This window comes from Durio zibethinus, chromosome 12 (genome assembly GCF_047325235.1).
Source record: "Durio zibethinus cultivar Kanyao isolate XHJ-2024 chromosome 12, ASM4732523v1, whole genome shotgun sequence".
NCBI classification, from domain to species: domain Eukaryota; kingdom Viridiplantae; phylum Streptophyta; class Magnoliopsida; order Malvales; family Malvaceae; genus Durio; species Durio zibethinus.
Window position 1 is genome coordinate 16,544,744 of NC_143173.1, and position 18,947 is coordinate 16,563,690.

The window sequence follows — 18,947 nt, forward strand, 5'->3', positions numbered from 1 at the left end:
AAATGTAGAACTCTGAACCATAAACCTCCTGACAAGGTTTCAACTCAATCAGACTACGGATCAACTTTCGTTCAACCAACTCTCCCTTCTTATTTTTCTCTCCGCTTTTTTTGGCTTTTTTTCTTTTTCTACTTGGTTTTCGACACACACTTAAAACAACCCCACCTCTTTTTTATTAAGTAGCTAGGGCTCTGTGTAAAATGAAAGTTCAAGGTCCATGGCCTTTACTTGGTCCAAAACCACTTACATGAGGCTGGACCTCATTTTTCTAACAATCTCCCCCTCCAGCCCCATTAGGAAAAGATTCATCACCATAGCAGTTTCATTTGAAACTTACCTTGGCTAGGGAACTCATTCCGATCAAGTTACTGCAAAGCTCAAGCTTTTTCCTGAGAAATATCTTAGTCAACATATCTGCTACATTCTTATCAGTATGGATTTTCTTCAATAGCATCTGTTGTTCTTCAATCACTGAACGTAACCAATGATATTTAACATCAATGTGCTTTGTTCTAGCATGGTACATGATATTTTTACTCAAATCTAAAGCACTCTGGCTATCACAAAATATCACATACTCTTTCTGATTCAACTTCAATTCAAGAAGAAAACGTTTAATCCAAAGCATTTCTTTACATGCTTCGATTGCTGCAATATACTCAGCCTCTGTAGTTGACAAAGCAATACACTTCTGCAACTTAGATTGCCAAGATACAGCTCCTCCTGTAAAAGTGAACAAATACCCTGAAGTAGATTTCCTACCATTAAGATTGCCTGTCATGTCAGCATTAGTAAACCCTTCTAAAACTGGTTGTGAAACTCCATAAGTCAAGCACATTTTTGAGGTACCCCTCAAATATCTAAAAATCCATTTCATTGCTTTTCAGTGAACTTTTCTTGGATTAGAAAGAAATATGCTCACTACACCAATTGCATGAGTAATATCAGGCCTTGTACAAACCATAAGATACATTAAAGAACCAACTGTAGAAGAATAAAGAATACTAGACATAGCTAGTTGCTCTTCCTTAGACATTGGATAAGATTTCTTACTTAGATGAAAATGGTTGGTAAGTGAACTGCTAACTGATTTAACATGTTGCATGTTGAATCTACCAAGCACTCGTTCAACAAATTTTTCGTGTGATAACCACAACTTTCCAGCTCTCCTATCCCGGATAATGTCCATACCAAGAATCTGCTTTGCTGGACCTAAATTCTTCATATCAAAGGACTTAGACAATTGTTCTTTCAACCTGCAAATCATACTAGCATCTTGTCTTACAATCAACATATCATGAACATATAATAATAAGATAATGAAGTTACCATTAGGGAATTGTTTAACATACACACAAGAATTCATTGTTATTTTTTTATAGCTATGACTCACCATAAAAGAATCAAATTTCTTGTACCATTGTCGCGGAGCTTGTTTCAGGCCATACAAGCTTTTTTTCAATTTGTAAATTAAGTGCTTTTTCTCTTTCACTTCAAAACCCTTAGGCTGATTCATATAAATGTCCTCTTACAAATAACCATGCAAAAATGTAGTTTTAACATCAAGTTATTCAAGCTCAAGATTCAAACTAACTGTTAATCCCAATACCACTCGAATAGAACTCATTTTTACAAGTGGAGCAAAAATCTCATCAAAATCGATGCCTGATTTTTGAGAAAAATCTTTTACTACCAATCGAGCTTTGTACCTCACTAGTTTGTCACCATCTTTTTTTAACTTGAACACCCATTTATTCTTTAATGGCCTATTTTCTGTTGAAAGTTTAACAAGATCATAAGTATCATTCTTTCGCAATGACTCCATCTCTTCTTTCATTGCTTTTAACTAGTGCTTTCTATCCGGAGTAGCTTGCATATCTTGAAAGCTTTCTGGCTTTCCTTCACTGGTAACTAAAATAAAATCTGAACTTGGATACCTGGTAGATGGCCTGCGCTCTCTAGTAGATCTCTTGGGCTGAGACTCTACATCACTTGATGCCGAAGGTAGCTTCCCTTGCTCAACACTCTCAGGTAGAGAGGATTTCTTTTCCTGCTTAAAACTAATTGCATCTGGCTCATCACCTACTGTGGCTGGCTCATTCATATCCTCAAGTTCTGTTTCTTGCTCATTTCCACCATCTGTGGCTCTTTCCTGTGAAATCTCTATCGGTGTTGAAACATCATACTCAATAGTAACTCGTGTAGTCTTCTAATTTTTTTCAAGGTCTACTATGATTTCTTTTTCATGAAATACTACATCTCTACTTCTGACTGTCTTTCTCTTTACTGGATCCCATATCCTGTAGCCAAATTTCTCATCACCATATCCTACAAACATACACTGTATAGCTTTACTGTCAAGCTTTGATCTCTGCTCTTTCGACACATGCATGAATGCTTTACATCCAAAAACTTTCAAGTGAGAGTATGAAATATCTTTCCCTGTCCACACTCTTTCTGAAATGTCAAAACCCAAAGGAACTGATGGTGACCTATTAAATAAATAACAAGCTGTGTTGACTACTTCACCCCAGAATGGCTTTGATAATTTTACCATCTTCAACATACATCTGACTTTTTTTATAATTGTACGATTCATTCTTTCAGCTATACCATTATGCTACGGTGTTTCAGGTTCTGTCATCTTATGTCTGATCTCATGCTTTGAACAATATTCTTTAAAGCCTTTAGATGTGTATTCCTCATCATTATCAGTTCGAATACACTTCAAAGGGAACCTTGTCATCCTTTCAACAATGGCATGAAATTTTTGAAAATACTGTAATACCTGACTTTTGTATTTCAACATATACACCCAAGTCTTACGTGAAGCATCATCAATAAAAGTAACAAAATATCTACTACCACCTAATGACTCAACCTCAATGAGACCACATACGTCAGAATAAATTAATTTCAATTTATTTTCTTTTCTCTGAAAACTTTTACAAAAAAAATTTTATGATGCTTACCAAATAAATAATAATCACATGAATCGAGAGACATACCTTTGGTCAAGGGAATGAGAGACTGTCTTTTCAAAACTTGTAACCTTTTTCATTCATGTATGCCAGCCTCTTGTGCCACAAGTTTGTTGAAGCATCATTTTCAATGGTATTTACCTGGTTACCGTTCAATTGCATTCATGTTTTATACATTGTGCAGCATAGTTTTCTCCTTGCAACTATCATAGATCCTTTGAGAAGCTTTCATTGTCCATTCTTTTATCGACTTTCATATCCCTTCTTATCAAAGACATTAATAGCAAGTAAGTTCATTTTCATATCTGAAATGTGTTTAACATCCCTCAAAGTCAACATGCAGCCTGTACTAGTTTGTATAACAATATCATTAATCCCAACAATCTGTGACACACTCTTGTTTCTTATCTTGGTATAACCAAAATCTCTTGCTTTGTAAGTTGTAAATAACTCTCTCTTAGGAACACAATGATATACTGCTCCTATGTCAACTATCCACTCAATGTCGGGATCACTAACATGATTACAATCTCCATGTGTACAAATCAAAGTAACTGAATCACTATCTGAATTTACTGTTGCAACATTACCATCATTTGAACTTTTACCTTTCTCATCTTTTCGCTCTTGCTTCAAGATTTTACAGTTTCGTTTTATATAACCTGCCTTACCATAATAGAAACACTTCACTTTACCTCTAGACTTGGATCTATGTTTAAACTTACCATGACCTTTTGAGTCTTGACCTCGTCGATATTTTTACCCCTGTTCTCTGTGACCAGAGCTTGATTCTCAAGGTCTACATCTTTTCGCTTTACTTCTTCATTAAGCATACTGTCATTTATCATCTCCAATGTCACCTTATAATCAGGAGTTGAATTAAGAACAGTCACAACTAAAGTATTCTAGCTGTCTGACAATGAACCCAAAAAAAAAATATCTTCATTTCATCATCCATCTTAAGCTCTATAGTAGTCATCCGATTAAATATATCTTAAAAATCACTCAAGTGCTATGTAACAGATCGTCCATCCCTGTATTGTAAAGTTGTAAGTTTTTTAATAAGCATAACTTTATTCATACATATTTTTCTCTCATACAATGCTGTCAATTTTTTTCAAATAATATGAGCATCTAACTCCTACGCTACATGATGAAACACGCTGATATCAACCCATTTTTTTATTGTCACCAACGTTTTTCTACCTAGCTTCTTTCAGCTTTCATCTTTCATATCTGCTGGTTTAGGTGAATCACCCAATATTGGCTTATACAAATCTTTGCAGTATAGATGATCCTCCATCATAGGCTTTCAAATTGAATAATTCGATGCTGTCAATTTTATCATGGAACCTGTATCACCCTCCATGATCTCAAATAGAATTTACTTCTATCATGGGTTACTTTTGTATCGATGTCTCAAAATAAGCCTTGCTCTGATACCACTTGTTACGCCTGAAGCAATAATCACAACAATACAGAAGTAATAGACAACAATAAATAATCAAAGACGCAGGAAAAATAAAACACACCAAGATTTACGTGAAAAACCCTCCAGTGTAGAGAAAAAAAATCACGGACCACCAGAAAAATCTTCACTATCAAATAATAGGTATACAAAATTCTTCTCTAGCTAAAACTAGAACTAATTAATAACTAGAGAAACAATTAGAGAAATCTCACCAAATAAGTGACTCAACAAATACACCCTGGATTTGTTCCTAGAGAGCTTCAAACCCGATCTTCACCGTTCAAAATGTAGAACTCTGAATCGTAAACCTCCTGACAAGGTTTCAACTGAATCAGACTACGGATCGACTTTTGTTCAACTAATTTTTCTTTATCTTTTTTCTTTTTACTTTTTTTGATTTTTTTTCTATTTGATTTTTGACACACATTTAAAATAACTTCATTTTTTTTTATTAAACAAATAGAGCTCTATGTAAAATAAAAAATTAAAGCTCATGACCTTTACTTTACTTGGACCAAAACTATTTACATTAAGCTAGACCCATTTTTCTAACAAGTCTTTAGTCAAAAAAGGAAAGCGCTGAAGCGACCACTAAGGGCTTGCCACTGCTGTAGTGTCGCAAACTTTGTCGATCTGTTTAGGAAAAAAAAGTGATCAACGCGTTTGTTTTCCTTTGTTTCGTTTGTTCCTGCAACTTGTTCGCGAAAGTCTCGTATGCAGCGCGACAATTCAACTATGATTCAGAACCTGTCCCCCTTTTTTTTTTTCCTTTATATGTGGACTCGGAGACTTGGGTTTCCGATTTATCTAACCTCTCTCTGCTCAAGAACAAAAAATCCATTGCTCATACAACCAAGCTTTGCAAATGGATCAGAACCTTGGAGAACAGGATAATTCCACGATTAACAGTTTGCAACAAGTTCATTACTTCGATTTCATGACAGACGGTAAGTGATAAAATTGTTTCCCCTAATCTTTTTAGTGTTTGGTAAGCTAGAAAGTGAAAAGAAAAACATTTTGCATAAACTAAATACATAATAAATGTTTTGGTTAAGAAGATCTAAAAATATTCATTTGTTAGTGATATCCATGGAGAATTTCAAGGACAAGGCTAGTATTCAGATTCTTTCTCTGTCAAATTCTAAAGTTTAGAAGGTTTCATTGCTTTGAAACAGTTCTGATTGATGGGAAAATCTTGTCTCTCATCCTTTTTCTTCTAATATTTCAATTTAAATTATATCTAACCTCTCTTTGGCTTCATTTCTCAGATACTCAAGCTTTGCAAATGAATCAGAACCCTGGAGGACAGGGTAATTCCTTCATGATCAGCAGTAGTTTGCCGCAAAATGCTGACTTAGGCTTCCCGGGAAGACTTCAAACACTCGGTAAGTGGTAAAATTGTTTCCCCTAATCTCTTTAGTGTTTGGTAAGCTAGAAAGTGAAAAGAAAAACATTTTGCATAAACTAAATACATAATAAATGTTTTGGTTAAGAAGATCTAAAACTATTCATTTGTTAGGGATATCCATGGAGAATTTCAAAGACAAGGCTAGTATTCAGATTCTTTCTCTGTTAAATTCTAAAGTTTAGAAGGTTTCATTGTTTTGAAACAGTTCTGATTGATGGGAAAATCTTGTCTCTTATCCTTTTTCTTCTAATATTTCAATTTAAATTATATCTAACCTCTCTTTGGCTTCATTGCTCAGATACTCAAGCTTTGCAAATGAATCAGAACCCTGGAGGCCAGGGTAATTCCTTCATGATCAGCAGTTGTTTGCCGCAAAATGCTGACTTAGGCTTCCCGGGAAGACTTCAAACACTCGGTAAGTGTTAAAATTGTTTCCCCTAATCTCTTTAGTGTTTGGTAAGCTAGAAAGTGAAAAGAAAAACATTTTGCATAAACTAAATACATAATAAATGTTTTGGTTAAGAAGATCTAAAAATATTCATTTGTTAGGGATATCCATGGAGAATTTCAAAGACAATGCTAGTATTCAGATTCTTTCTCTGTTAAATTCTAAAGTTTAGAAGGTTTCATTGCTTTGAAACAGTTCTTATTGATGAGAAAATCTTGTCTCTCATCCTTTTTCTTCTAATATTTCCATTTAAATTATATCTAACCTCGCTTTGGCTTCATTGCTCAGATCCTCAAGCTTTGCAAATGAATCAGAACCCTGGAGGCCAGGGTAATTCCTTCATGATCAGCAGTAGTTTGCCGCAAAATGCTGACTTAGGCTTCCTGGGAAGACTTCAAACACTCGGTAAGTGGTAAAATTGTTTCCCCTAATCTTTTTAGTGTTTGGTAAGCTAGAAAGTGAAAAGAAAAACATTTTGCATAAACTAAATACATAATAAATGTTTTGGTTAAGAAGATCTAAAAATATTCATTTGTTAGGGATATCCATGGAGAATTTCAAAGACAAGGCTAGTATTCAGATTCTTTCTCTGTTAAATTCTAAAGTTTAGAAGGTTTCATTGCTTTGAAACAGTTCTGATTGATGGGAAAATCTTGTCTCTCATCCTTTTTCTTCTAATATTTCAATTTAAATTATATCTAACCTCTCTTTGGCTTCATTGCTCAGATACTCAAGCTTTGCAAATGAATCAGAACCCTGGAGGACAGGGTAATTTCTTCATGATCAGCAGTAGTTTGCCGCAAAATGCTGACTTCGGCTTCCCGGGAAGACTTCAAACACTCGGTTAGTAAATGCATAATAAATGTTTTGGTTAAGAAGATCTAAAAATATTCATTTGTTACGGATACCCATCGAGAATTACAAGGACAAGGCCAGTCTTCAGATTCTTTCTTTGTTAACTTTTAAAATTTAGTAGGTTTTATTGCTTTAATACAGTTCTGATTGATGGGAAAAGTCTTTCTCTCATCCTTTTTCTTCTAATATTTCAATATATATTATATCTGACCTCTCTTTGGCTTCATTGCTCAGAAAACCAAGCTTCGAAAAGGGATCTGAACCTTGGAGGACAGGGTAATTCCTTCATGATCAGTAGTAGTTTGCCGCAAAATGCTGACTTAGGCTTCCAGGGAAGACTCCAAACACGCGGTAAGTGGTAAAATTGTTTCCACCAATCTCTTTGGTGTTTGGTAAGCTAGAAAGTGAAAGGAAAAACATTTTCCATAAAATAAATACATAATAAATGTTTTTGGTTAAGAAGATCTAAAAATATTCATTTGTTACGGATACCCATCGAGAATTTCAAGGACAAAGCTAGTATTCAGATTCTCTCTTTGTTAAATATTAAATTTAGTAGGTTTAATTGCTTTGATACTGTGTTGATTGATGGGAAAATTCATGTCTCCTATCCTATCCTCCAGATCCTCGAGTGCCATAACTTTTTTCTGGCTTTAGTCTTAGAAGACTCAGGCCTACCTTTCTTGATCGCGTGATTCCCAGTATCTATCATGTGAAGTCCATTACTCTCTGGCTCATTAGTGGATTCCTTAGAGTCTGTACTATTAATATCTTCTCTTATCTGTAGGCCCACTACATTACTGATATCAACCGAATTGCCAATAAGACCACCGTCTTGTTCTATGTGCAGCCCACTCCTCAGGTTATCATATGCCTGCTGCTTCCGTTCTTTATTCTCTTCAACTACCAGATTGTCACTGTCCATCATCACATCTTGATCATTTTGCGTATTGGAACTACCACTGTTGATAGTGGCATTCCCATCTTCAAGAGCCATGCATTCCACGTTTAACTCTACGACCATTTCTTCCAATCTCTCAATATTTTTTTCGTCGCCATTTTCACTTCCACAGAAATTCAACTTTTCGGTTTTCAGGGTTCATCGTTTGCATTTCTCAAACCGTCACTTGAATCGGAGTAAGGAAGAGGTTTAGAGTCTTTCCTTTCTTCCTCGTATGAATTGCAGCAACAGTGAAACAAAGATATAACATCTGAACCAACTTCACTTACACGAACTGGAAAAGACTTATCACCACACTCAACATTTATTATTTCATCAATCTCTTCTAATCGATTTGTCGCTATTAGCATAGCACTTCTACAAAAATCGTTAAATTCCAAGGTTTTACCGTTCATTGATACTAACTCACCGTACAACTTGGCAATATTCTTGAACGTATTGTATCCCCATCCATGTAGTGGCACCCCAAAGCATGTAATCCATGTCGTTCTATATTTGTAATCAATGGATTCAGACCTTAACTCAACAGCGTCAAACGTGAATATCAAACTCAACATCTTCATCCATGTCCAGCCTCCTTGCTTCATGACCTCCATGGTTTCTTCCACGTCAAACTCAATAAACTGTCTTCCAAAAATTTTCTTAACATGAATATAAAAAACTCCCTGGATCTTGAAATTTTCTTGCAGCCTATTAGCTTCATAGAAACCCCCAGTCGTTCCAATTGCACATTTTCTCAGTTTATGCATCACTTCTACGTCCACATCAGCATTGCAATGTTAGACTTGAGAACTTGCCTCTTTAGGATTCTTGTTCGGAACTCCTTTGGTCACCACATCTTCTATCTTGTTTAATAACGCCTGTTTATAAGATTTTTGAGAGCTAATAGCCTTTATTGTGTCGCTCAAATTAGGCTTCGTGTTGTCAGCTCTCTCTTTCAAAGGCGCTACTTCTTCCGAGTTTATAATCACTTTCTCTCCAGTCTGCTTACGTCTCCCTTCTGATTGAATCTTTCTCCAGTGAGTTGGTCGTCCTCAGAATCTGGCGTGATTCATGCTGATTCTCTGACCAAAACACCAAGTCCTGTTCAGTTTATCCACTGCTCTCTTTGCTCCTTCATAATCTGTGAACCAAAAAAATCCAAACTTTTTCCGTCTCTGGCTTCTCTTCTGTGGAATGAAAACATCTGTACCTTCCCATGCTATTGAAAAATCTGTTGCAGCCCTCTCCAATGCACTTTGAATGGAATGTTGTTAACAAACACCGAAAAGACTCATTAATTAGGAAATAGTTAAAAACTGAATGATGTTTGTCGGACCAAGATTTAATGTAAAATGGAAATGAGTGGTCAACGGAACAATGTTTGTTCTTGCAAAACAACTTTCTCATGTTAATTTTTTTAAAAAAATTAAAATTGTATTAAATTCAAAATAAATAAGTCGAATTTTTATTTACATTCAAATAAATAATCTTTAAAGATAATTTTGATTTAAGAAATACAAAAATATAAAAAAAAAAGTTTGTTTAAACTTTGAAAAACATTTTACAAAGAGTTATCAATTTTGAAAATTTGTATTCTTTATATAAACATTAAGATCACTCTTTTAAAAAAAATTTTCAAAATATTTTTCAAATTAATCACTTTAAAAAACATATTATTTATTTAGTACGAAAAATAATAAAACTTAAGAACATGTATTAAACAAATTTTTTAAAAAATCTTAATCAAGCTTATTTAATTTAATATTTGGTCATTTCAAAATAATGATCAATTCAAAACTAATAGTTTTCCTTTTTTTAATATGATGAAACTTAAAAATAAATTTACTTGATAAAAATAATTTTTCAAAATCATTTTGAAGATCTACCTTTTAAATAATGCATGTTTCCTAGCAAAACTCTCCTTCAACTAATTCATTTTTCCTTTTAATCTAACATTCATAATCAATGCCATTCAACACTCATAATTCAATATATATATGTTAAAGCATATATACATTTGTGTCATAATGTATAAGTTCATAAACTTGATTACTAAACATAAAATCGTTATCAATCTTTTTTATTTAGGTGCGACTGAATCTGTCATCTTTTAAAGAGATTATACACTTAACTCAAGCTCTTTAATATCCAATTTCTTACCGTTTTGCAAGTCCAAATCCATATCTTGCAGCTTCTATCGGTATTTCCACTTTGAATTAATTGATGACTGAGTGGAATTATTTTGGTTCAAAAGTAGACTTTTATGTATAATATTTCTTGTTCTTCTTGCAGGTCCAAGTCAAAATCTACAAGGTAATCAAGGTTCTATCAAGCATTTTCATTTTGAATAGAAATTAGGAATTGAAAGTGAAATGTTTTGGCCTATATTACCATTTTACATGTATAATATATATGTTTTTGATTTTGTATATCAAATCTCTTTCCTTCTGAACTATTTTGGTTATAATATCATACAATTTTATATACACACACACATGTATAATAATCTATCAGGTTCTATTAAGTATTTTGCTTAAATATAAAAAAAGCCTTTTAATAAAATCAAATAATTATTTAAACGTTTATCATTCTATTGTAAATAATTGAGTCTTTAAATATTTATTTTTATCCAATTTAAACCCTTAAACATTTATTTTCACCCAATTGATCCCTTAATTAAAAGGAAAGAGGTGTTGGCAATTAATCAATTTTATCCATAAAAACTTAATTGAGTGAAAATAGAATTTTCAAAAACTCGATTGCATTTAAAAAACAGATAATTGAATGATTATTTAATTTTAATTCATGGGCTCTTTTTTATACTTAAGCCTTAGTATTTTCATTTTTAATCCATTAAAGATAGAGTGGAATTATTTTGTTTAAAATGCATACCAGCATATAATGCATACATACATATAGATAATAATATTATAAAATATTGCCTTCTTGCAGGTTTAAGTCAGTATCAAGCAAGTCCGCAAATGAATCCAGGTTTTATTAGTATTCTTATTTTGAATCAAAATTTGGATTGAGTTAATTGTTAATTCGGTTAGTTTTAATACCTATTATGAGTAATATATAGGTTATTGATATGTATATATATCTAATTTCTTACCCTTAATTTTGCAGGTGCAAGTCCATATCTTGCAGGTTCTATGGTTATTTCCATTTTGAAATAATTGATGATTGAGTGGAATTATTTTGGTTCAAAAGTAGAACTTTATTTAAAATATTTCTTGTTCTTCTTGCAGGTCCAAGTCAACATCCTTCAGCTAATCCAGGTTCTATTAGCATTTTCTTTTTGAATCGAAATTAGGAATTGAGTGAAATGTTTTGGCTAATGTTAGCACTTTACACGTATAATATATATGTGGTTGCAGATTTAGGTTTTTTTATTTTTTTATTTTTATTTTTATTTTTGTTTGCTTTGAGTGTCAAACTTATAATAGACAAATAAAATTATATAACAGGTTTATTAATCTTATTGATGAAAAAAATATTTTGGAAAAATTTTTGGGATGTCTAAATTTTTTTTTTTCAATATTTAGAATGTACATGAACATTTTAGTATTACATGTGGATTCATCCCTGCGTTTATGTTTTTGCTTGTGTATATCATACACAATCGACAACAATCATCGGACATATTCTATTAATTTTTTAATTTTAACAATTAAAATTCAATTTCGAATACCAAAAAGTATATACAAAATATGTTTTTATATAAAATATGAAATAAATAGAAAAACAATAAATAAATAAACAGAAGAATCACTCAAAACCGAGCCTCAATTATTTCTGTCTGACTGCTCACAACTTTGGTTTTTGACTTCACTGGTTCATTCAAATGATGGGTTCTAATTTCTTTAAATTTGAGTAATACAGTCATACAACTGGATGATTTATCGAAGGAGATGTATCAATATGGATTGTCCTGGAAAAGAGAGCAGGGTTCACTAGCCACAGACATTGCTCCTGGAGTTATCACAGAGCAGAGGGACAATAAGAACATGACGAAAAGCGCTACCAGATCTAGAAATTATAGGATCAGAAAGGAGGTATATGAATTACCTAGCTTTCTACATTTCTCCTTTCTGATGCGCATTGGTTCTTGTGTTTTTTTTTTTTAATATTTGAAATTATAAGGATTTGAATTTTATTAAAGTTAGAATTCGGCATTTTCCCCAACGGAGAAGACAAACATTCTTGATCTTGATTTTACTTTGTGGCCAGGAGGAAAAAAAAAATTTGACGTCCGAAATAGCTGATATGGCGAACGAAAACAAGAGATTGAAAGCAGAGAATGACAATCTCCATGGATTTTATGAGACTGAGATAAAAAATCAACGTCAAGAGAAAGATGCTAAAGCCAAGTTGATGGAAGATCTAGATCAAGAGAAAGATGCTAATGCCAAGTTGAAGAAAGAAATTAAAGCTCTCAAAGCGAATGTAGATTCACTCAGAGTGAAGATAGTAAGTTTCTATCACTTTCTAAGTAAAAAATGGGATGAACAAGGGATAGACGTAGGGATGCCATTAATTGGATTGAGTTTGGTCGAATTCAGATTTAGTAGATTACTCAAATCAGGATAGGTTTAAGCCGCAGCTTCATATTAAAATTCATGATTTTTTTTTTTCGCAACATGGGCATAGCTCATGAGAAAGGGAGAAGGTAGATTTCGAATAAGACCTCTTATCTTTTTATAAGCTTCTTAATTATTAGACCAAAGAACTAAGGATTAAAATTCGTAAATTTGCTAGTTATTATATGATTAATTTTACTGTTGTTGTCGACATTAAACAGCGAAATTCGATTCTCAATTAATTTTGCAATTTTTTTTTTAGAAATTAAACACACTATCCATTAGAAAATTTTACATTTTCTTTGTTGGAGACAGAAAAAACCATTAGTTAAAATAATCTTTCTACTAAAAGCTTCTGTTTTTTTTTTTTTTTTTGTTAAGATCAGCATGGACAATTTGCTGACAGAAAATGCGAAGCTTAAAATCGAAAATACTCTTTTGAAGAAGAATCTGACGGAAGATATAAACGAAACGCTTATGAAGAAGTACGTGAAATCGAAGTTAAATTGTGAACTACTCGAAACGGTGAACAGAGCTTTGTCATTAAGCATAAGGAACAATGATGATAAGAATCTCAAACCACGAAGTGAAGCAGTCGAAGTTGTTGCCACCGGTGACGGATCCAAATAGTGAAAGTGAATCGGGGTATTTATGAATATTTCTAGTTCAAATTGTACGGATGTTTCCTGTGTTGAGTTGTAGAAATAGGACTTTCACAAAAAATAGTAAAATTTAAATTTTTATATAATAATATTCGTACAATTTAGTAAAATTGATAACGTGAATTATTGCTGTCGTTATTGTAGCTGATGTGAATGTTGCTTTTTTTGAAGTGACAGTTGATTTGGTATCTGTGACGACTTGTTTGTTCAAATGGCATTAAATACTGATGTAAATTTTTTTTTGCTGGGAAAAATGCTGATGTGGTTAATTTTTTTAACTATAAAAGACAATTTAGTTTATCATTTCATCACATTCTTGTTACAAAATTTTTTTTTCAACTCTCTCAAAAAAGTCCCCCTTTTCAAAGCTTGAAACCCAGAGAACATGGAGAAATTACACAGAAATCACAGAAAGAAACACAGTGGGAACACACTGAGAAGAATCAAGCAAGACTCGATAATCAGCTCCCATTCCTAGCCTACTATTGCCAGAAACCACCTATCAGCCAAATTCCCAGCAACAAAGAATTGAAACAGAGTCAGTACACAGAATCGACCTCGCACACACACAGAAAACCCAATACCCAGTTGCCACATTCACAAAACCCGAAAACCAACAAGCACGAACAACGAGCAACAAGAACTAAACAATCTTGCAAACAGAACCAGTTTCCTGCAATACACAAGCAATACCTAGCACTCCCATACCCAAGTCATTCTCGATTCAACAAAAACAACTGAAATCCAAGCTCTAAGCAAACAACAGAAATCGGACAGGGAGTTGCTTTTGGAGGTTTCGGTTTATTTTTTGGGTCTTATAAACTGAAGGAATTGGGAGGAAGCTTTTTGGGCTTCTGACAAGCAGTGGTGATTGACAGTGCACGGTCACGGTGGAGGCTCGCCGAAATCTGAAATTTTGAGAGTTTCAAGTTTGTAGAGAGAAGAGAACGGGAAGAGACAGGAGGTTTTTCGATGGTCTCCTTTATCCTTGGTTGAGGTTTTGAGCAGAAAACATGACAGGGAGGAAGGAGGGGTTGCTGGCGGCGTAAAGCGGCGGCATCAGTGGTGGTCGACGATGGCGAACTAGATTCTTAAAGATTGGAACCCACGAGCGTGAAAAGCACCGAGATTATAGAAACATACTGAAATTTCAACCAAATCGAACGGTGAAAAGGAGCAAAAATGATGGTGGAAAGCCGCGGCTTCGCATCAGATCTGAGGCGAATGAGGATGATTTTCAAAAAACTGAGCTCAGATTCGGGACGAGGAGGCCGAGAGGAACCAACGATGAGATTTTAGGCTTCAACGGCAGTCGGATGGTGGTGGCACGGTGACCAGTAGCTGCGACCAGAAAACCCGGAGGAGAGAGAGGCTTTGGTAGAGAGAGGAAAGAGAGAAAGAAGAAAGGAAAATAACGAAAAATATAATTTTGCTTTTATGTAGTCTCACCAAAACAACGTAGTTTTGCTAAGTGAATGGGCAAAAAAATTTGCCACGTCATTTTTTTCCTGCTGGAGAAAAAAATTCCACGTCAACATTTAATGCTCAAGTGGACAAAAAATTTGTCATATATAGAAAGTCAACTATCACATTGAAAAAGTCTATATCCATGTCAGCTTCATTAACAGCAACAATAACCTAAGTTATTAATTTTATAAAATTGTATTAATTATTATTGTACAGGGATTCAATTTTTACTGTTTTTAATTAAGGAATTAATTTTACCATTTTAATAAAATACAAAGAGTTTCTGTACAATTTGATCGTATTTTTAAAGATTAAAAAATAAAAAAATTTGAAATAAAATTTTTTTTAGATATTTCAAAATTTTCTCATGAATATTTTTTTCGTCAATAAAATTAATAAGTTTTTCATATATATTATAAGTAGATATCTAAAAAAAAAATCATGAACTCACCTCTAGTTAATACTATTTCAAGCAGAGACCCATTTATATATATATATATATATATATATATATTATGGTAATGAGTATTTCGAGTTTTGTTGATGCACGTTAGGGTTTTATTTTCGGAGTGCTTTTTGTAAGGATCATATTGACAAGAATAAAAAAAACTTGTCTGCTAATCTGGATTAACCCTTGTGGTTAATTGATCATTTCTTGGTTTGACTTGTAATAATTTTTTCGTTAATTTGGTAATCGCTTCCACACATTTTAATCCCCCATCTGGTTTGCATGGTGGTTCTTCGGACTTGATTAATTTATGCTTTTATTAATCGACTGCTTAGAATTGAGCTTTTTTTTGGACTACAGATATGAAAATGCCTTGCATTATATAAGAGCAATTTTGAGAATTCACCATAATACTAGAAATAGTAATTTGGATTTAAATTAGATCATTTGTACTTGAAAAAAAAATTGAATAATTTCTTGTTTTGTGTTTTGTGTTCGAATTATTTCACCTAATCATTAAAAACCCATATACTTTTATAATAATTGATGCAAATGAGATAATTGATGTGAATGAGATTATAATTCATTTTCGTGCTATTACTGTCATTAAAAAGATACTAGATGAAAGAGCAAATACTTCACAGCATGTTTTTGAGTTCGTAATTTATGATCGATTTGATAAATATTCAACTAAAGTTTTAATATGTCACTCTTTTATAATTTATTATGAAAATTTAAATTTTTTTCTTTAAAATAAATTTTAATTTAATTTTTCACTAAATATTGTTGAAATTATTATTGGCATAGGTTTATCTTATTGTTAAACTATTGTTAACGAGTTCATAAAATATATGATGTATGCCTTCAAGATTTGAAGTATTATTTTTGTTTTAATATTTTTTTTTTTACGTTTACAATGTTATAAGAAGGATGATTTATTTATAAAAGACTATAATTTATTATTATTATCGGAATTAAATTTTATTAAATCATTTTTGAATGAAAATTTTACAACCATTAATTTGTGAAACAAATTTGTTTTTGAATTTGAAGAGAAGCGTTTAACTTTAAGAAATGACCCTCAAATTGTTATATTTAGTTTCTAAAAGTCTTTGAAATTAGTCAATTGTGAAATTAATCTCCAATTTATAATTACTTACATTATTTTTAATAGTTTATCTGGATTTGTTAAAATTTAATCATTTTTTTAGGTGTTATATCATTTTCTTCTTCAAAATCAACTAAATTTTACAAAGACAATACTATTTCTGAAATTATTCAATTGAAGTCAGGTTTGACACGAGTCCTTTGTGCCATTACAAAAACAACTTTATCAATCTGCCCATTGGAAATTGACTAAAAAAAGTACCAAAAATTATAATTGGGAATAATTCCCAAATATATGAAAGCACCTCATTATAAAAGTTCATGAAAAACTTTCCATTCACTTTTCTTTCATATCTAATATCTCAATAAAAGGATCTTCAGGTCCTTTTCCTAATTTTACTGATTATAAACCATCTTATTTTCAAAGTAGAACAGCATTAAAACAACATGCTTCAAGCCACATAACTTATGTTTCCCAATTTTCTAGCTATAACCTTAAATTCTTGAAGATTCAATTCTTACCAATAATACTTTCGGTTTCATAGCTAAGCTTGATCAAAATTATAACATGCAGCTTTTTGACCAAAATTTCTATCAAAACTAAACCAAAAAGTTACTTAAAATATTGTCTTTCAACTGTTTCTTTGTTAATTACCAACCTTGTAACTGCTAAAGCTTTCAGAACCATATGAGATATAGAAAAGTAGAAAATCTTAGTCTAATAAAAAACAGTAACTAAATCAACCTTAGACTCACATGCTAACACTTGGGGAAAGGTTTGAGATTCACGTACCCACAAAATAGGACTACAAAATATATATATATATGTATATATATATATATATATATATAACACAAAATTATATAAAAGAAAGAAAATTAATCAAATTACGTACCAGAACATGAGAGCTAAAGAAAACCATCACAATCAATCATATATGCCCTAAAGTTATGGAAAGATCATAGGAAACCAAAAGGCTAAGTGATCAAATTTTAAAATAAACAACTATGTAATAATAATCACCTCTGCATGCTCCGTTAGAAATGGGTCAACATTAATACAAAAAAAAAAAAAAAAAAAACCCTTCAAATCTGATGCTATGTCAAAACAGTCCAAGTATAACCAAGTAGTTAAATTAGTCTCATTCAAGCAAAAAGGTTTTCTTTTCTTGATCATACAAACCAAAACACTTAAATTTTAAATCCAAATTTTCCTTTCTCTTCCCAGTTTTTCTCATCAACCAAACAGAACAAAACCGTATTTAAATTCAATGCAAATTCTAGCATTTTGAGTTACAAAAATTGAAGAAAACTTCTCAAAAAGCTTGAAGTAAGAAGCTTTTCCAAAAACTCATACAGGATTTGACAAAAACAAACAAAGTAAAGGAAGAAACGCAATGGAATTCACCAAGAACAAAGAAACTTTTATAGCCAAAAAATGACTCACAAGCAATCAAAGATCAATTTTTATAACCCAAACCAAATACCAACGGGACAAAAAGAAAATCCACCGACTTTAAACATCAAAAAACTTAAATTTCAACAGTAAAACCAAGATTGAAAACAGCAGCAACAAAGCTGTTGCCACCACCAACAATAAACAGTCATCAACAGGAGATTGAACCCAAATAACAGCATTTGCAATCTAAACCTAAATAATAGCAATTGAAATCTAAACACAAATACCAGCATTTGCAGTCAAATCCATTAAAACTAAAAAAATTGGTTTATCCCTAAATTTTTCTGATAGTGAGATTAAATTAGAGAAATGAATTATGGCTAACTAACCGCAAATAAAAGATCAATTTTTTTTAACCAAGTAGAATACCTTGGCTTCAAGTTGGCATCTAATGGCCCAATCTCCTCAAAATTTCCAATTCCAACTCCCGGGGCACCCTATATTGAGAAGAAATCAAATATGCAAACAATATCAAAATTGAAGCAAAAATGAAATCTAGTCCAAGCTTTTACAAATGAAACATGAAAAAGAAAATTCAAAATTATTCTCTCCTTTGCTCATTAGTTCACTTTACACATTTTTTTTTCATGACATTTCATGTTACAGCAGATTCGTATAGATAACTTACAGGTCCACTTTATATCCATAAAATGATTGGCCATGGCTTGAAAAAAGGTTACTCTGTAAGGACTTTTATAAAGCCACCAAAACCTGCATGCTTCTATATCACAACTCAAAAAAACGCAAAAAAAAAAAAAAAACACCCAAACTCAGAATCATTCACAACAAACTTTTGGATTGAAGAAAACATCCAAATGAATGAGAATTATACAAATTATGAAGCTATTGTTTTTCTTGGTCTGACAACAATTCGTTGTTCATGAACTAATTCTAATGCAAGAAAACATCAAAGCATTTGACTCATACGTGAACCAATTCTAAATTTTTTAAAATTAAAACAGAACAAATTGAAGCAAAATTTAAACTTGGGTATACAATAAATCAAACGCATTTAGCTTTTTTTCTTTTTTTAAGACCTAAGCAAGTCTCAGCAACAACAACCTTTGATCAGAAACCATTTTAACTAATAGTTGGAAGTGAAAAATTGCTAACCT

The 18,947-nt window shown here is 32.3% G+C and overlaps 1 protein-coding gene across 6 annotated transcripts; it reads left to right on the plus strand.

Moving 5' to 3' along the window:
• Nucleotides 1–5,081: 5,081 nt before the first annotated feature.
• Nucleotides 5,082–13,539, plus strand: LOC111297142 (uncharacterized). 6 transcript variants are annotated; one of them, XM_089740884.1, is made up of 13 exons: nucleotides 5,082–5,399; nucleotides 5,721–5,837; nucleotides 6,159–6,275; nucleotides 6,597–6,713; nucleotides 7,035–7,151; nucleotides 7,398–7,514; nucleotides 10,399–10,419; nucleotides 11,059–11,097; nucleotides 11,236–11,256; nucleotides 11,358–11,387; nucleotides 11,992–12,164; nucleotides 12,340–12,579; nucleotides 13,076–13,539. In XM_089740884.1, the coding sequence occupies exons 1-13, from the start codon at nucleotides 5,318–5,320 to the stop codon at nucleotides 13,109–13,111; spliced, it is 1,227 nt and encodes a 408-aa protein (XP_089597010.1). In that variant the 5' UTR covers nucleotides 5,082–5,317; the 3' UTR covers nucleotides 13,112–13,539. The 6 variants fall into 6 exon arrangements, with proteins under 6 accessions (XP_089597010.1, XP_089597008.1, XP_089597006.1 ...); XM_089740880.1 differs by having other exon boundaries at nucleotides 5,085–5,399; nucleotides 13,071–13,539; XM_089740885.1 differs by lacking the exon at nucleotides 5,082–5,399 and adding an exon at nucleotides 5,972–6,000 and having other exon boundaries at nucleotides 13,071–13,539.
• The last annotated feature ends 5,408 nt before the right edge of the window (nucleotides 13,540–18,947 follow it).